Below are 20,159 nucleotides of genomic sequence, written 5' to 3' on the forward strand. Positions count from 1 at the left end.
AACTCAGCCTGCCGTACACTTACCTCCGAGTAGATTAGGTGCACGGTAAGGTCGTTGGGAGCTTTTCTCCACCTTATAACGAACAACACACCTCTTTCTTTCTCCGAGACTCTAAAAGCCACGTAGCAGTTAGGGCTGTGAAGCAATTGTATCATTTTATAATATATACAGGGCCCAGATGTGCCCTACATGTGATCTCAGTCCTCGGGCACAGAGTGGGCTGCCCACTGTGGGTCTTGTGGGTCTGCCCACAGTTCCCCCACACAGGTCCCCTAGGGCCTATATTTGCTGGGGTAGAGCTTCTGAGCAGCTGACAGACACGTATCACCTGGGCACACGGTGACGTGAAATACCACAGTGTTAAAGGCCATCCTCTCTGCCATCTTTCCGACTGACTTTAACTTGCGCACCGACACGACCATAACATCTGATAAATTTCCCTGTTATACAGCAGCTTGCCAAGGATTCAGAAGGAGACATTGCAAATGTTTCAGAGATTTTCTTTTCTCTCTCTTTTTGTCAAAACAAAACGACTTAAACTGCAAGACTCACTATAAACAGATGTACAGTTATTAGAAATAAACTGGATGAATTGATTAGCTTTATCTCGTTTATTTTTTCCAGTCTTGCATTAAAAGCTGTCCTCTATGTGGTTTCTTACATGCAATTTAAAATTAGCCCTTTTACTCTCTTTTAAGTAATTCACACGCACACACGCATGCAGTGATGCAGTTACAAAGAGTCACTGGCGATGACTGTCATTTGTGGTCCCCTGGGTGGATCAGTGGTCAGAGATTGGGATGTAACAGAGGGAGACTATAATTGTGATCTACTCAATTATTAATCTATGGATGAACTCAATACCCGGAGTGAGGCGGAGAGAATGCTCGGTTGACAGGAAACATAGCTGTGAATCTCTAAACGAAATGTGCTTTCAGAGCGTTTATAAAGGGAACATTACATTCTTTCAGTAGAATTTCGTGTCCTTAATTTAATTCTTGGATGTACGGTAATAAAGCCTTTACAAAAGTCCTTGTAACATTGCCCCACTGTGCAAAGGTAACATGTCTTGATTGCTTCTCTATTGTCAGGAGGCATGCCGGCACTTATCTCACCAGTGTTCACTTTGTAACCTCACTATTCAAGTCATTCAGCTCATCTGGCAGTAGAGTGTATCTTTAGAGATAGCATCGCCAACCAGCCCAGCTTTGTTGATACGAAACAAAATAATTCTCTCGCTTTTATTTTAGCTGGACTTGAGCTAAACTGCGCATTTCTTACAAGCTCACTCACACCGGCACGTATTCACTAAACGGATTATAACTGCACTATAACTTCATAAACATCCTCCAGAAAATGAGGAGCCATCATGAATGTAACCGCCAGAGATTGCATTTTTATCCCATGTTGTGTTTACATACCAGCAGAACCACCTTTGATGGGATTAGAATCACTAAAGATGTGCTATAGCCAGCCTGGGAAGCTGCTAGCAGGAGAATGTGCAGGGATTTATGCATTTTTGATGCAGCGTGGGGAGGAGTGGAACTCTGAAAACGCTGCATGACCTACTTAGAGAGCCATGGAATTCAGACGAGTCGTCATGGCACAAAAAAGGAGGAAAATCTTTCTCTCACTTTCTGTTTGTGTGTATGACACAGTGATGTATTCAGAGTGTGCGCGCCCCTGTGCACTTTTTTTTTTGTTGCCTGCTGGTGTTAATGAGCAAGGGCTTTCACACGGTCGCACATACATAAAGTACGGAGTAACCAGAGCGTGCTTTCACTGCTTAAATTTCTCCCTTTACTTTGCATTAAAGTATGTGTCCTGCTTCATTGGATGGAGCTTAGTTCAAGCCATTCAGCCTGTTTTATTTAAAAGCCTATGTAATAAGAGCCTTCTGACATCCTGCAACACTTCTGCCCACAATCTACTGAGATGGCATCTGGCTGGCTGTAGACAGGTGCATACACACACACACACACACACACACACTGGGCTAACAACTGCTTCTTCCTCTGTCCCCATCTAAGGGAAAAATGCAATTTTCTTTGTGACATGGCCTTGTACATAAATTAATTTTCCTTTGCAGTCTAGGCCCTTCTCTCCCTCCTCTTCCCATCACCCCTCTCTCTTTTTCTTGGTAGCTATGGAAACACAGTATTGTACGTCAGCTTCTCAAACCAGACGGCATTGTCCAAGTGCTCGGGCTGTCACATTCCTGCTTCACTGTCACCCTGTAGGGCGAGAGAAGGGGTCGGGTCTCCAGTGGCTTTCCAGTCACCTCAATGGAGGCTAGTCAATAAGCGATTCATTAGAAAAGACAAGCGCTCACAGTCAGTGTCTTTAACTGGAGTGTTTATTTGGTCCGGAAATTAGCCATTGTGAGACAATAGTCGACCACCTGGTTGGATGGTTTGTGTGTATGCGTGTGCATGTGTGAGTGTTTGTGCGTTGCTCCTCATGATTGATGATTGTTTGTGGACACTGTTGGCATGGCCCCCAGCTTGGTTAAATATGCACTGGTTGATGAAGCCCAGGGCTCATGTTGTTTGTGTGTGCGCGAGTGTGTGTCTGCATGTGTCAGTGACAGGGAGTACACGTGTGCTAGTATGTGCTAGAGGCTCAGTAATGACTTGGTCTTAAAAAAATCACATTTTTTGAGTTAATAACAACATTCATTCTGGTAAAGCAAAAAATCGGTAAAGGCGTTAAGATTAGTTAGAAATCCCTCGTACTCGTTCTGCATGCTGCGCTTCACATCTCTATTTTCTCCCTCTCACCAAGATGTCATCATCCATCACATTCAACAACCAATCTGCAGTCCTCTGTGCTTTCCTGCCACCGACTATTTAATCAGTTCTTAACTAATGCTGATGATTGATAAGCACATTTGCTTTCCATATTACACCAGTCCGCTCTTTCAAAACACCCTTTGAAAAAATAAGGTTAGGTGATTAACTAAAAAACTAATTGGACCGAGCAGAAAACTGCAACGCTGACATCTAGACAAGATGCGTTAATGATGCAACGCTTGCAGCCGTGACCCTTAATAACTTTAAACCTCCTGGAGACCAGAGGAGAGAGGGAGGGAAGGGGCCGACGAGCGGTTGCGTGCGATAGTTGAAACAGAGAGAGCAGCGGGTGGCACAGGACTAGAGATGTGAGAAACTGTAAGACAGAAAAAGAGAAGAGAGGATAAAAAAATGATGATGAAAATGAGATCGTGAAAGAAGACTTGGTGGAGGAGAAAAGTTTAAAGAATGAAAGATAGGTCTTAAATATACAAGGCCAGGATTCCTGGGAGGCGGCGTTGTGCTGTAACAAGATTGATGTGCGTGGACAGAAGGATCCTTAAGCTGCAGAGAGGGACAGCCTGAACTGTGTTCTGCTCTATTGTACTAGGCACACACACACACACACACACACACACACACACACACACACACACACACACACACACACACACACACACACACACACACACACACACACACACGCCTCCATGCACCCACTCACAGTTTTTTGAATCCAGCTCTACACTACACTTATGCCCACACTTGCCAGACTCCCATCTGTCTTCCGTGGAATAAAAAGTTGACTCTTCTTTAAAAAGTTGTCAGTAGATGGTCCTCGTAATTTGGAGTAGGATGACTAATCTGCCATTGTCTGTCCTTTGAGGCCTGACTAAATGTCAACAGTAATGTCTGCATCTTTCTTTGCTCGACGGGCAGCTGTGAAATAACCAGTAGTAAAGTAATAGGAAGGACTACTGGCAATGTCATCTGGACACAGAGTCTTAAACACGACTTGTGTAATAATTAAAAGTGCCTTTCGAAGAGACGAAGCTAAACTAAATTGCGAGTAAATTCCCATTATGGGTCACATGTTAGACATTAATGAAAACATCGTGTCAAAATCGTGATAGGTGAAGCTGCAGAAAAGAAAAGCGCATGAACTGTTTTGAACTCCCCTGTTTTTCCTCGCATCATTTAACCATTTACCCACTCTATTCTTCCTGAACTGATTTTAGTCTGGCTCTGGAGCAGCTTTTTCCGGAATAACCCAGGTGGTGTCACAAAGGTTATCTCAAACTAGGAGACATTGAGTTAGAAAGATCTGGGCTGTGGTCGAATAGTCAAAATAATGACTTCCTTTGTCTTTTTTCCTACGTTTTCTTAACCCTGATAGAAAATGTCCATGAAAGATGAATGAAAGACGTGTCACTTCATTGCCAAGACTGTAACTTTAAAAAAGGGCAACATTAAGCTTACCAGACACATCGATTTATTTATGGTAGAAGAAGAAGAAGCACATCACATGATGATCCCTGTTGAGTTTTTGATTTTCACAATGGTTGGATGGTGTTTAGCTTCAGCATGAAGTACAGTGTTATCGGCTTTCCTTTCATAAAAGATCCAGTGTATCCTAAGTTTAAGGAGGTAACACTGTGCACTAACAGAATGATACTAGCTCTTAACGTAGCTGCCACACAGGTACTTCCAGGTCACTTCACCCAGTTAGGGACCTCCCTAACCAAAACTGACTATTTGACTGCAACCCTGCATTTTTACCAGGCTGATAAATCTAATTTACCCTTCTTTAATAAATTGCTGAAGTAGTCTGAAGTGTCTTAATTTGCACCATGTGTTTTCACGTCCGGTAAAAAAATCATATTGACAGTAACTTGCACTTTAGATACTATAGTTTCTTAGAAAGTGTAGTTTAGCAGTGTTAACCACAAAACCTTGGCTGTCATGCTAATGTCCATAAGTTGAGTTGATAAATAGGCTAATTAGTTGAACAAAACAGAATTAATACACAGAAATTATTTGACATTTAGCAATACATTGTCATACAGAAGGACTGACTAACCTTTAAACATTGCCATATATTTGTATAAGTTAGAAGTTTTCTGGTGGCTTGTTAACTTAACTGCTACATTTAAACTATGGAAAACATCAAACCTGGCTCTTCAGCTTCACTCTCCAGGTCATAGTCTATTGGGCAGTTGAATTGATGCAGACCGCCTTGTTCGTGTATCTTTTCAAAGTGGTATTTCACCTCTTTTTCCTTATCTAATGAGTGAAAGCGAGTGACGGTCTGCACGTTTTGCAGACAGCATTATATGAGGTAAATACGTTGGAGGGGGCTTATAAAAGTGGAGGCAGGGACTTTTAAATGTGAAACGTTTGAAAGCAAAGGGCAGCAACATCCAGGAGGACTTGTAAATTTTTCGCTCTGAGAGATTCATAAAGATTGCGAGGCTGAGGCACTGGGATTGGATTGGTTTCATACTTTCACACAGTTGTTGTCCATAAAGCTTTAATATCCCCAATTGACAAGACATATATGAGGAATTTTATGTGCTCATTTTACAGGCTTTTTCAGTTGACAAAAACTCAAACATTATCTAACAACTATCTTGAAGGGTAACAATTTTTCATGTGGAGTTCATTTTAGGTTGTGCTGTCAGCGATAAAACAAATAAAAGCTGATACGAGAAATGCCCTGATCCAAAACCGAGCATGGTGCAATTTGTAGCAGAGAACCTCTCCCGCCTCCCCTAAAAAAAGAAGTGTTACCAAATTTGCTGGGATGTCCTCTCTCTGCCGTAAGAATGGACAGATATTGCACTGTTAACCAGAACTGTCCTCCTTTGTTCCACCTCTTTCTCTTTTACCTCCTCTGCATTACTGAATTCATCCATGGGACAAAGTGAAGGGTCTTTGGGGGCCACAAAATAATTGACTTGATAATGGGCTCCCTCCTTCTTTCTTCCTCACACTCTTCATCCATATTACTCTTCTCCTTTACTATTTAGCAGATTCTTCAGCTGGGGCACCAGCCTGCATGCCCAAGTATCTTTAGGTAAGTATTCTTGGTGTGATGGATGTGTGAACCTTAAGTTAAAAGTGCTTAGGCATAGAAAAAAAGCACTTATTTAATTGAAAGTGCTTTGAGTGCTCACCTTGAGTCCAAAAGTGCGTAATACCACTGTATTTTCCATCATACTCTTTTCCCTGATTTTGAGGGATAACACATATATAGTGAATGAAATTTATACATAGAATTCAAAACAGGACAAAAATAATATATTTTTATGTGCATGAACTGGCCAATCACTCAGCATAAGTACTGTATAAAAGTCTTCAGTCACCCTGAAGTTGTTTATATTTTGCTTCCATGGAGACAGATTTTTTTTTAATTTAAAAAAATGGTCTCCAGGATTTCTCAAGGTCTTCCAGAGTGTCTCCGTGGACATTCATCTGTTTTTTTTTACCTGACCACTTTTAAAAGAATGATTTTTGTTTGTCAAGCCACTTAAAACTGATCTGTAAAGGATTCAAGCATAAAAAAGGCGCCTAGCTTATTAGGAAAACAAGTAATATGTCTATATATAATAGACAATTTCGCTAAAAACCCATTATATCTTTATGCATTTGACAAAAACACAAAATTTGTTCCCATTTCAAGTGGAGGACAAAGAAGCGGCAGGCCTAATAAACTATCTACAGCAGATGAACAGTATCTGAAAGTCATGTCCTTACAAAATAATAAGTAGAAATCCAGCGAAGCCCTAACATAGGATCTGAGAGATGCATCTTGCCCTTCATTTTGTATGTATGACTCACTGAAACTTCATCAGAAATGGTCTCAGTGGAAGGGTGGCTAAGAAGAAAAGACATAAAATCAGCGGCAACAGGTTTTTGGTTGGAATGATCATTAATATGTATTTGTCTACAGCTATCTGCGAAACAAAGAAGAGCTTTGGGATGTCTTTCAAGACACCTGGAGTACTGAAGTCTACTTAAAGAAACTACAAGAGACTTCTATGTATGTCTGCAATGGTTGAACCTATTTTGCATTTTCTAACAATAATTAGAGAAACTAGGGGTGGCTTAAGACTTTTGCACAGCGCTATAAATATTATACATATATTTAAAATCCTTTATTGAACTACAAAGTAGCAAAAGGAAATAGCTCTGTGTTGTTATTAGCGCCCTAAAATCTGTGCACATTTTCCCTGTAAACAAACTGCATAATGAAAAAGAAAAAGTTTGATTTTTTCCCTCAGTCCTCCCTCATCTCATCTGCATCCATCACCTCCTCGGGGACTAATCATTTGAGGTGGATTTCACTTTGGTCTGTCCCTCTCACTGGGCAGCACAACATGTTCCAGCTGTTGTCAGGCCTTGTCGAAAGCACAACAGCCTGTAATAGGCTTAACACAGCGTCTGCTTTCTGCTCTGCTCAGATTGCTAATAAAGGTGCAATGTGTTCACTCTGATTTTAGTTCCATTGGCCAATTTGAGGTTTTCTCTGATTCGTGAGTGAGCAGATGTGCGTGTTATTGTTTGTCAGAGATTAAAATTTTGCATGAAATTTAGGTAAGGATGATAATTTATCTAGTTGGTTTTGTTTGAGGATGAGCATGAGCACAGAGGGAGAATTTTGTGTGTGGGAGTGAAGGAAAGTGAAAAAGAGCGAAAGAGACTTGTCACCACTAAAGAGGCTTCCAACATGCCATCATGGTTATCCTGGTGGCCATCTGAGCTCTCCAGAAAGCGAGAGATAGATTGACTGCAATAACAAGAGCCAGACGGCACAGAGAGAGGAGGAGATGGAGGGCAAACAACTATCAGCTTGAGCAGCCCAGTCAGTCTCTAGCAGTGGATTTTAAAGGCCAGTCTCTCCCCAGACAAGAAGTGGGTGCCTCAGTTTTTTTCCCTGTGTGTTGCAGGCATGCATTGTTAAGGGAACAGATTGAGGGGGAAAAAAAGCCCAACTCCATCACTCCTTCCTGCTCTCAGTTTACTTCATCCACTCTCACTCAATCAATGTGTACTCTGTTCGGATACTCCGGGGCCTGCTGTTTAAATGTTACCACAAGGAGTCTTGCCTATGCTTGCAGCATACTGAAGTCATCTTCATTCTCTCCACTTGTTCCCCCTGTTTTCACTTTCTTGTAGCACTTTTCCAAGTATCTGAACGAAAGCTTTGTCTGTTGGCTCCCTAAGACTGTGAATTACCTGTCAGCCTTATCTTCCCTTGGTCATTTAAGAAAGAGAAAGAAAAGGAGGCATGGTGGGTGATGTGTTACACCCCAGTGGACCTCTGAATTGCCCAAGAGTTCAGTGATGGGGAACAAATCGCTCTAGCTTCTTGAAGATCTTAGGTGCAGATGTATCCTGGAGAGATAAGCAGCAGGAAACACTGACCTTAAATGACACCACATGAACTCAAAGTAGCATGTGGTGAAGATATTATACCGTCACTGTCTTTATGCTGAAATTGTAGGCCTTCATTGGACTGCTGCAGACTAATTCAGTGCAGCAGTCCATACTCGTGATTCTTCCTCCTCTTCCGACGGTAGCTGGTATTGACAGCCATGACAGTTTAGAGGATTAGTTGGGTTTGTACATGGTGAAAGAGATAATCTTCTTTAGATCTGACCTATTGGGTGCTAACTCTATAGGGCTTTATAATGCCAAGCATATGTTTTAGCAATCGCTGGATTCATCCTGGCGCACATTTCCTCTCCTGGCTCGGGGATGTGAAAGTAATTCAGTGTGGAGTGTGTGCAGGAGGCAGCTGGTACAAGAGTCCAGCTTCTTGCATGTGCTGTGCCAGTGCTGGATGGACAGGAAAGCATGCTGCATGAGGCAGGCAGGGTGGATGTGTATCTGTGTACCTTTAAAAGGACTTCAACAGCATGCTACAGTAACACTAAGAAAAACAGTGGTTGTAGACCAAAATGCACAATCAAAATTTCTGCGAGAGCTTGCAGTGAAATTGCGACCATGCTGCCTTTGAGATGTTTGCTTTAAACACTCACAGCTAGTTGCTGTCTTCCAAGCAATTTTGATGCATCGAGATGGCAATAAAATAGAATTGACATGGAGTCAGTCTGCTCTCAGTGTGCTGTTGATTTGAGGTTGAATAGGGTCATTTTACATTGACGTTAGGATTTGTGATAATACTGCAAATCGCGAATGTGCTGCTGTCTAAATACACAGAAATTCACAATAACCAAAAGTTCACATCAACTAACTAAGAGCCCAGCTCTGAATTATACTTGCTTTAACCCTCTGTAACTATCGACAGATTATGGCGTAAACAGGCTGCGACGCTATTATGCAAGGTTTTGATTAAAATTAAATGATGCATGCAATTTATCACATGGAACAAGTAAAAATGCATTTTACCGTGACACACAGAGAGAGACTATTTCCTCACAGGCTAATTGAGTGAGTGTAGTTTATGAGAAGCACAATAGCGCAGGCTAATGACATCGTACAGAGATCAGCAAGGACGAATATCAGTAGCTTTGTGTAAAGGCCATTGTGATGCAGATGTGACAGTGACAACGTGCTGAGATTTGACAGAAAACTTTGCTTTTAGGACTATAACTAGTACTGTAACCAGAATTCAACCAGTTGTCAGGAAGCTGGGTCAAGTCCCTTGTTATATATGGTTATTTGCAGTCCTTTGCTGATCTGTCTGAGATAGATTGCAGCCTGTCCAAGTTGGTATGTGACTCTTTGGAGACAGAAAAACTGGTCACCCAGAGGTTGAGGGTGTTGCATTTTCAACCTCTAGGAAACCATGAACAATGAAAAAAAATCAGTTCAGTCACCAGGCAACCGCTGATGAAATATGCATGATGCTATTGTAATAACATGTGCATAAACTTAATTCATAAAGCCATATATTCTGAGGTGGGAGTTTGCTGTCAATGATCACCTGTGCTGTTGACCTTGTCAGGAAAAAATGAGCAGTAGTATGAGCAGAGCAGAGCAGAATGCTTCTGACATCAGATCAGGCTCTTCCCTCTCTGTTTCTCTCTATTGTCCTCTGTCTTTATCACTCGCCCTCGCATGTATGTGAATGTGCTATACAGGGCCTCAGGTTGCTGATTTGGGTTCAGTAAATTGCCATTAGATGAGGGACAGGTGCAGCTGCCTCTGGAGCGTTAACAAGGCATTTCATCATGGTTAGCTCCAGCCTGGTGCTCTGATCAGCTCTTGTTCTATTCTCAAAAACACGCATATGCACACCTACAGACGACAAGCATAGATACACCTTGGTGGCCTCTGCAGTGTCTTCCTGCGTGTAGTGACAGTGAGTTGGAAAATTTCACTCTCAAGCGTTTAGCTTATTATGCTTGTAGAAATGTGGCTGGCTCTTCGTAGGGAGGGCAGGTTAATTTACCTGTGGAAATTAATTAAGGAGTAATTAATTATCACTTAGGAATTTGAGTAATTGCTGAGCCTTAAAAAAACAGTCCCCAAAAGTGATCTTCTTTTTTTTTAAATTATTCCTGAGTTTTTTTCTATTAAGGTTTATTAAGTGCATTTGGAATCATATTGTAAAGTGCCTTAAAAGGATGTTATATACTTCCTTTAATGCTCTGTAACTATTGCTGGATTATGGTATAAACAGGCATTGATGCATGCTCATCTTTAAAGGCGTGCTATTACCCAAGGTTTTGATTCAAATTAAATGATGCATGTAATTTATCACATGGAACAAGTAAAAATGTATTTCACCATGACACACGGAGAGGCTATTTCCTCACAGGCTAATTGACTTTAGTTTGTTACTAGCACAATAGCAGCAGGTTAATGTCATTGTACACTGAACAACAAGGATGAATATCAGTAGCTTTGTGTAAAGGTCATCGTGGAGGAGATGCAGTAGTGACAATAGTGTTGAGGAGCATTTGAAATAAACTGGTCTTTCTGTAATATACTGTCAATGGAAGGGTTGTGGTGCAATCTCATCGCACTGAAATCTTAAATATTAATCTGAGGGAGAAGATTTTTGTAAAAACAAATGCAACAACTCAGACTATTTATATATCTTTAAAAATATTTTCTAAATCCAGCAAGTGAATTCAAACACCTGTGAGGTTTTCGTGTTTGTGCTGTACGAAGGGCGCATGTTGTACGATTCTGTGATCAGACTGATATGCATCCCTTGAGTCCCATTTCTAGGTTCTTCTGCCATTAACCCCCACCCCACACCCAACACCAACAGCACACAAACCTTCCTTGGCTGTCTCCCAAGGCAGTCAAACTGCTCCGAATGGCCTCCAAATGCCAGGAATTAGATTTCAGACTGGAGGAGAGGGAAATAAAGTGCTGTAGTATTTCTTACTGCTCTCCTACTGAGTTAAGTGCTGCTATACTTTCCCGTTGTAGCAGTTTTGGAGCTTATGTATGTTTTACATGAGAATGATATCTGTGACAGCTTTTACCCTATTTAGAATAAACTAGCATCAAAGATACAGACTCCATCCAAGTCCTGGTGGAAGCAAGTCTCACCACTCAGCAGCCATCTTTGAAATGCCTCTGGGCAGTTATTTGGGAATTTATTTTAAACACCCTACCTGAAAAAATGTGAAATGTCAGTGTCTGTGGAATGAAAACGGATTGAAAAAACACTTTTCCGCAGAAAAAGGGGAAATGCTGTGCTATTCATGAGCACAGTTAATTAGGCTTCTTAAGTGTAAGTAAGCCATGAGAAGTACGACACTATGCTAACAAGTGGATATGCAAAGTTGTGGACCACCACCGTTGGTCTATGCAACAAAATGAGTGACTCTTTGGGGGCAGGGGCTGGATAGCCGCCATCTTTGCTGTTACAGTGTTCTCTGATAGATTTCTATTCACGAGTCCTTGAGTGCCACGTCTCTACCAAAACCTGTTTGTAACCTATTAGAAAGCCTCGAAAAAGTCATCACTATAGAACAGAGTTGTACACAGAGAAAATGGTTGTGTATTGGAAACGAATGCCATTATGAGATTCAAAGATTTTAAATATAATCACTTAAAAACTACTTTAGGTTTGACATTTAAATTTACTTTTTCCCTACTTAATAGACTGTAGGCAAATGTGCATTGTGTGACTTCTAAGCATCACAGAGAGCCTGTGAATGAATCTCACGCTCACGAATTACTCTATTGTGAGCTTATAATGGAGGGCAGGCTCATAACACTGGTTGAATGCTTTATTAGTGTATGGCTAATATCAGGCTTATACCTCTTCTCTCCTGTCTTTCTCACCCTCTATTCAACTGCTTGCTTCACCCACCATCACTTTCACTGTGTCGTTACTCTTTGTGGCTTATTATACTCGGCTGCCTCTCCTGTTTATCCTGCTTTGTCTGTCCAACTTCTACGGTGTTGCTGGAGATGAATAAGTATTGATTAATGTCTGGGTCGTTGTGCTACCTAACGAGAGACTAAATATAGCCGTTGCTACCACGGCCCTGCCGCGGCACCTCACTCATCTAGCGCACAAAAGTGTGAATAGTCACGCCGTTGGCATGACAACACACTGGTCAAGGCTCTGTGAGCAGAGCACAGTAGATTGCGGGCATGCATGGCCTTCAGATTTAAGAGCACATGAATGAAAAGTGGAAAGCTGAATGATCAGCTGATGAAGTAATTTGCTGAAAGAGAAACAAGCCTCAATCAATCGCTTAAGTCATGTAATTGTTTAAGCCATTGATCAAGCAATAATCCAAAACACTCTTTAGTCCCAGCTGCTTAATTTTGCAAGTTTGCAAGATCTTTGGATATTTGTGATAGCTAGGAAAGAGAAGCAATTTAGAAATGTTCTTTGTTTGTTTGTTTCTTTCACAGTTTTCCTTCTCCATGCTTTACGGTGGTTGCAGTTCCTCCAAAGTCAAACTGAGGCCCACTCCAAAAAAAAGAGCAAATCCTCACAGATTTCCAGATCAAACTTCTTAATTCAAAGCAGAAATAAAAATGTTGACAGCATGGCACAAAAGCAGCTGTGGTTTTACAGCTAATATCCCCCTTTGTGTCACCTTTATAAGGAGGCAAGTTTTTCTGTTATACCCTTATCAGGACACAGCTGTTTAACTGTAAGTGTAAATGATCGCTCTCCTGCTAGGTATCACCTCACCTATGTGAACATTGTACTGCTTTCTGGTGTGGTTTTAATGTAGCTACGAATACTAGCATTTAACTAACTGTGCAAAAGGACTGTGCAAAAAATCTGTTTGGGGGGGGTCATTTTAGCATGTTGCTAATATATCATGCATAATTCAACCTAGATAGTAGATATAGATTTGATTTGATTTTTATGAAGTTAAAATGATAGGATACTTTTATAAAGTGTAACAGGTGTGTAAATGCGGAAAATATACCTCATACATACCACCTTATGATCTATTATCTTAGTCTGGTGCTAGGTGGTAGCTAGGCAACATGACTATGTCATAATATTTGAATTAGATAAGAACTATTAGCTCCTGCTGGTCCAAGAGGAGTTTTCGGGCAAAGAAACACGCATGAACAAAGAACTTGTGTGTTTTAGTCAGATGTTACTCAAATATTTGTTGATATTCTCAAATATCTTCTCTTCTGGACTCAATGCTAAAACTGAGGATTCAGAATATGAGTTCATAATCTGGTGGGTGACAACATGGAGGCTACGTTAACATGCTCTTGTCTTAACCAATGCACTTTGATGCATATGTATGCACATGTACTTGTACACAAGTAGACTGTGCTGTTGTTGCAAGACAGTTTTATTTGGTGCAGAAAGACTAAAGAACATTATTCTTTGCCACCTACAGTACATTGTCACTTCTCATAATAAATCAGCTTAAGCCTACTGTATCTCCAAGCCCTATTGTGCTCATGATGACAAGTTTAGTTGCCCACATTTCTTTTCATGTTGCTTGGTAACCAATTAAAAGTCACAATCCTTCAGTACCAGCCCACCTTGTTATGGCCAGATGCAGGGAAATGAATATTTTCTTTAATAGCCTGCTGTTTCATTCAGCTGTATTGCGAGGATAAGAAATACCCACTGTGTCTAATCACATCTTCTCCCTCTCATTTCACTCGAGGCATATTTGCAATTGTGTCTATTTTTGACCGCCATTATAGCATGGATTTTTCTCTACTGGGATGCATAGAGGAAAACGTATCTCTACCAGTTAACTGTCATCTACTTTAAAAACAACAAAGGCAACAAAAGAGTCTGAGTTGGTCCTAGCACATGATTAAATCCTACTGAATGCAAGAATGTTGGTCCAGCAGTTGATGGTGCGACTTACAAGGAAGTTGTTTGTGTCCTCCACTGCAGCTTGACCTGGCAAATGATTTGAGGTGTCCCAGATTATCATGTTCCTATCAAAAATAAGGGAAAAAGAAGAAAGAAACCATGGATACAAGGGCAGAAATGATCACGTAAAGTGAAGCCATGACACCTGCAACACAACTTAATAGCCTTGTTCACGTATCAAAGCATTTGTTGGTTAGAAATCTCATTCCTTCACATTCGATTTTCAGTTTTTCAATCTGCATTGTGGAGCGCGTTTGCTCAGTGGAAAATTTCATTCAGTAGCTGGTTGGTGGCTAACAAGGTCAAATGACTCTCCGGATAAGATGGACTGTGTCAGAGGAAACAAATACAGACATATACACACACCACCTGCCAGTCAGTCACTCCATCTCTGAATTGAGTAGCAATAATAGAAGATTGAGGTTTGGAGTGTTTACTGCTGATAGGAATATCATTACAACTGTGGAAATCAAAGAATCGCAGCAAAACCGGTTAGCCAGTTCATATAACAATCAATTGAAACCTACACAGTGTTTTTCCCTCTCTGCTCATTTTTCTCTCTCTCCTCCTTTCACACAATCTTTTCCTCTTGTTGCTATAGTGACGTAAAATGGCTGCATTTTGCAGCGTTGGGCTGGAGCAGGGGAACGCTCCTGCAGCCTGTGAGCTACATTGTTTTACATTTGACTTATCACTTCCTTTCCCCGTTACCATTACTGTTTTTACAACAATAACTAAATACAAAGATCCCCTTTCTCCATGACTTCATCTTCTCTCTTCATCTTCTGCCTCGCTGTAGCTCACGACGCCTCTCTCTGTGTTTGCAGTGCGACAATGCCAAGGGGCTGAGGGCCTTCTTTGATGCCATTTGTTACGGGCCCAAACACCTGATGATCTTCGGCGGCGTCTGCCCCTCTGTAACATCCATCATTGCAGAGTCCTTGGAAGGATGGAATCTGGTGCAGGTAGGAGCTGTACTCCATGTCATCATGCACGAGTGTGTATGACTGTGTACAGTATGTAGTCTTAATATCATGTTATTACACGTGAACTCCTGTCTACACACTTTAAAAAAAGAAATCTGGGTATTTCCAGGAAACCTGACTTTGGTGTTTAAAAGCTGCTTAGGTTCTAGAAATTCCTATTCTGTAGGTGTTTTGGTGGACAGATAGGTCTTAAGATTTCAAAGGGGTTCCAACTCATAGCTTAATCCTTCATTAACCTTGCCAGGGTGAATGTCTAATTGGCAATGCTGTAATCCTCGAAATCCCCCTCCCATTTTACAATCAGAGGCAGAGTCAAAATGGTTTGAACCAACAGTACCATGACCAAAAATCAGTTGTGAAAAATGTGAGAACCATTTTACTTAACACCTAGGCTTAAGTAGAGGAAACACGTTATAAAATGATTGTCAAATCATGAGACAGACTGATCACATTGCAGTAAAATGTTGCCTTGCACAGGTGAAAAGATATATTTTGGGGTGTTTTATGATTGGTATGAGCTAAAGTGTTTTGGCCAATAAACTTCTTAGGCAATATAATAAAAGTGATCCTGTCATACTGCTTCCTTCCAATTTCTAAATAGCATTTTGTGCCATTAACTGTTGTGAGTTACGTGTTGTGGTTGCTCTGTGTGGATATTAAACGTCACTAATTCTTGTATCGGGAAAACTTTTGACCCCCAGAGTTATTGCTTGTGCCTACATTTGCTCTACCAAAGAGGGGAAACGCATGCTTTCAAAGAATACAATTCATTGTCTGCAAATGCTGCAAAGGTTATCAAGCACAGATAAGAAAGAAGTGGAGTTTGTGCTTGGAAGAGATAGTGTAATTCAAGAGGCTGTGTTTTGAACTGAATGTCACATTACGTGGAATATATTTCCTCCATTTGCGGTTGCTGTGAATGCTTTACACAGTCCGTTTTTTGCTCACTGTCTTGTTCGGGTCACTCATGAGTGAAAAGAGTTGGGAATAAAAGGATGACTAATTGTTTTGGGGGGTTTTTTACGCTGTGTTTGCTTTCTTTTGGTGGTAATGATCCCAGTTGAGAAAGATGGTTCAGGTCATAGTTGAATGTTAAGTGTTTATCTGTTGGTTTGCATGTATGTCTAATTGCTTATCTATTCACTTGCTTTTTTTTTTGACAGTGATACCTTAGAGATGCAATCTTCTGCTCTGCAGAACGCTGTGTTGGTACAGTTTGTTCCACAGAGCACTTTACCAAGTAGCCCATTTTCTGCTGTCATTACAAAGAGCAACACCAACAAATTCATGTCAGCCTGATCCCAAATGCACACAGTGACTATGTCTGAATATCACATAGCAAGTGACTGGGAGAGAGTTTTAAATGAATAGCTAAAACCAAAGCAATCAAATAGCCTTTTCTTTTTGGGACAGCAGACATGCAGGTGCAAGGAAACTTTGATTAAATAAATTTTTCAATCAGCATCTGTCCAGCATAATACTAAGACTTAACTTATCTTGTTACAGGTGTCTTTTTAAAAGCACGAGTCATAATTATCTGCTGTTTTTTTTTAAATTAAAGGATCTAATCTGTGTGCATCTCTTTATAGGCAAGTAGGTGTTTATATATAGAATTGTACATTCTCGTTTGTAGGTGTGGTATCAGAAGTTGAGGTTACTGTTCTCAGATGCGAGCTATCTTTGCAGGCCTAAGCTGCATCCTCATTAGAGTATGAGTCATCAACCAGCCATACTGTGAGCTGGAAATCTGCTCAATATTTGTCCCTGGACATAGAAAACACACCACATAGGTTTTGTTTGTTTTACAGACCCTAAATGCAGAGTAAGGTGGCAGCTTTCTATTTCGTTAGCTGGAGCGTGCATTGAGGTTAGTTAGACACAGGCCTGTGTGCTCCTAATCAGTGTTTTCTGCACACGGTGTTTGTGTATATGCATGTGTGTGAAACTGAGTGAAGGCTTACATTATTATGAGAGACATGCAACTTGTTTGGTGGTATTACTTCAAACTAAAAACAGGGGTTGAAAAAGAGGGATTGAAAGGAAGGGTCTAACAAAGGGAACCCAAAGAGGAATGGGAGAGGGGATGAGAAATGATGAAACGAGAAAGGTTTGAATCCTGCACCTCACAATTTTTAATGTGCCATGTCAATGGGAGTCTGTTTTTAAAGCTGTGAATTCTGTCACCCTGCTTACTTATTACCAAGCCCTGGCACTGCTTCTACAAAACTTGAGCTGGAGAATTTTCCATCGTGATTTTATGGGCCAGGCTTAACAAGCTCATCATTTCCACATCAAAACAGGGAGCTGGCAGATACTATCTACAGTGGCGATAGCTGAGAGAACAACTACTCCTGTAAGAAGCTTAATCATACACCCATAAAAATAGCGTTCAATCAGTGTTGATGCCTAATGAAGTCAGCTTGAAACGGCTCAACAAAAATAAACTCTGACTGCACGTCCTTTCACTGCAGTCTACACGCAAGACTTGGATGTACATACTTGCATTTAATGCAGAGCAGATGTAGATCAGTGTTTATAATTTTTAGCCAGAGATTCAGTAGCCAGTATTTTCTTATTGGCAATCAATAAAATGGTGTCTACAAACATAAGAGACCTCCTGTAAGAGTGTTAGGGATAAGCAGAGTTATGAAACGATGGAGGAAAGAGCAAAAAATATTCAAGAAGCCAATTTGTACAGTAACTTATCTTCTCTGCGCAATTTGACAGTTTATCCATGATAAAGCCAAAACCTCAAGCCATGATCCCTTCAAAAATAGTTTTCTGCATTCTGTGTTACAATTTAATTATCAACTTTCCCCCTTGCAAATCCCAAGAGCTCAGTCAGCAGAAAAGTTCCACTAACTGTTCCTAGTATATCAGTCTGCAGAAATACCACAAAACGAATGAGTGCAGACCAATGCCAAGATAGTTAAAGAACATAAATGTCATTTTTTGTAACTGTTCCCCTCTCAAATCTGTTCATTTTTAAAAATACTTAACTAAAATCAGACAATGGGATAACACTATTAGTGGCTGTGGGTGCTGTGTGGTTATCACCTGGTCTCTGCTTTGCAGTTGGACAGACTTTAAATAAAAGGTAGACGTAGCCACCATAATTTCACCAATTTGTTTGAAGCCTCAAACTGAATGAGATGCAATGACTGAGAAACGTATGCACTCTCATATAAGTAGCCACTTATAATTGACAAGGTAGCCACACCGTAAAGAACACCCTGCTTCGGGGTTATTTGATTCTAAATGAGGCCATGAAAAAAAAGCAATTGAGATTATGAACTCAATAAGAAAATGTTTACTGATGTCATAAATCCAGTGAGAAAGTGGGTCATTTTTCCAATATCTAATTTTTTGCTCTCAGAGGAGTCGACCCTTGCTGCCTTTTAAAAGGCCCAGAGTGAGACTATGTCCACCTTTTATAAAAGCCTGGTGGTCAGCGGTCCCCTTTAAAATTTTAAGAGTCTTTTGCTGGAGGTAAATGAAAAAAAAAAAAATCCAGCATGTATCACATCTAGATGGTGACCAGTCTGCTAGTAGCATATTGTTACGCTTTTCCTGTACAGTACTAGAGGACTGATGCGTTCAGCGGATGTTTGGATTCTGACTCATGGCTCGTGTCGGAGATGCCTGTTCGCCGACCTCCTTCCCCAAGCGGCTTTGCTAGGCTCTTTATTTACAGTCACATTTTGTAATGCGTACTGTACATGTGCTAAAATGACTGCCCAAGGAAATTAAAATGGTGGATAAGAATACTACCCGGGCCAGTGGACAGATGGCGTGGAATAGATTGAGGGAATGATGGAGGAACAGACAGGCAGGGGCAGAAAGACTTTAATAGGCTAAAATTGAAATTCAAAGAAGCGGGGCAAGACGCAGCTGCGTTTGTGAGCCGCTATCAGCCACAAATGCAGCTGATTGCTGTGTTTTTATATCTGTGAGACAATGGATGTTGAAGCCATCTTCTTGGCAACCATCTTGGTGAGTGATTAACCTTGTGTTCTCCTCACCATGAAATTATATAATGCCAGAAAGCATTTGGCAAGGTTTTTAAATAGTTGCTGGCACAGATATCTGCAGCATGCTCTTCACGCTCTCTCTCTCCTTTCCCCCCCCATCGTTTTAAGTTCGGAGGTCTTTGTTTCTTCGCAGCAGCAGCAGTTGCGCCTATTTTCTGTAAATGGTTCACTGCGTGCCAGGAAGTAGCCATGGCCCATCCTGGCTCCAGTTGCTTGCCCCTGCTCACTCACCAATTAGGCCTATCAGCGGTCGCACTGTTCATTTTTCAGCCACGTCAAGTGTGTAATGAAAAATTATGCTTCCTGATCATTTTGCCTCTTGTAATTTGGTCGAGAAAGAAAAGACAAAGGAGCCCCGTCCTTCATAACTGATAAATCTGATACATGTTTTAGAGCACAGCTTTGGTGACATGTTTTATATGTTAATTGCAAAGCAAACTAGGTTAAACATGAACAGAAATCCTACCTCACCATTAGCTCTGTCACTGTTTTTAGATGAGCTATTCCCCAGTGTCCCTCGCCGTGATGTAAAGCGCTAAACCTGTGATTTATTTATCTTCCGGGGACACTGAATAATGAAGTCAATATTTTGGAGGAGGAAAAAGTGGATGCGCTTTCTGAAAGTATTTTGGTCAAGACCTGGACATAGAGCTAATATTTACCCGCATATGAAGCTCATTTTTCTTCGGCATCTTCCATATTGATTGGCAACGCTTCATTAAACCAGGCAATTTAGGGACACAGAAGTTGCATCCCTCCTTTATGAGTGCAGCATTGTTGTCTTTTAAGGCTGCACTATCTCTTTGGTGTCTTTTTCCCCCCCAGTTTTATTTTGTTCACTCTCCTTGAGTGCTACACTGGGTGTTTCAATAAAACATGCGATGCCTAGCACTGCAGTATTCTGCCTTACTTACGTCAAATCCTCCTGTGTACCGTATCAATATTTCATCACTTTCAGAGTTTAGGCTAAAATAACAGAGTGCACGGGCAGAGCTGGTGTGAGCATCACAACAGATCATCATATATCGCAAAATTA

General features: G+C 40.9%; 1 protein-coding gene across 1 annotated transcript in view; it reads left to right on the plus strand.

Moving 5' to 3' along the window:
• The window catches only part of gabbr2 (gamma-aminobutyric acid (GABA) B receptor, 2), a 204,500-nt gene that overhangs the window by 36,553 nt on the left and 147,788 nt on the right, over positions 1-20,159 (plus strand). Inside the window, exon 2 of the mRNA XM_004547985.5 lies at positions 14,934-15,071. Within this exon, the coding sequence (XP_004548042.2) occupies positions 14,934-15,071 (138 nt within the window). The remainder of the gene's footprint in view (positions 1-14,933; positions 15,072-20,159) is intronic.

The sequence above is a fragment of the Maylandia zebra genome, linkage group LG22 (assembly GCF_041146795.1).
Source record: "Maylandia zebra isolate NMK-2024a linkage group LG22, Mzebra_GT3a, whole genome shotgun sequence".
NCBI classification, from domain to species: domain Eukaryota; kingdom Metazoa; phylum Chordata; class Actinopteri; order Cichliformes; family Cichlidae; genus Maylandia; species Maylandia zebra.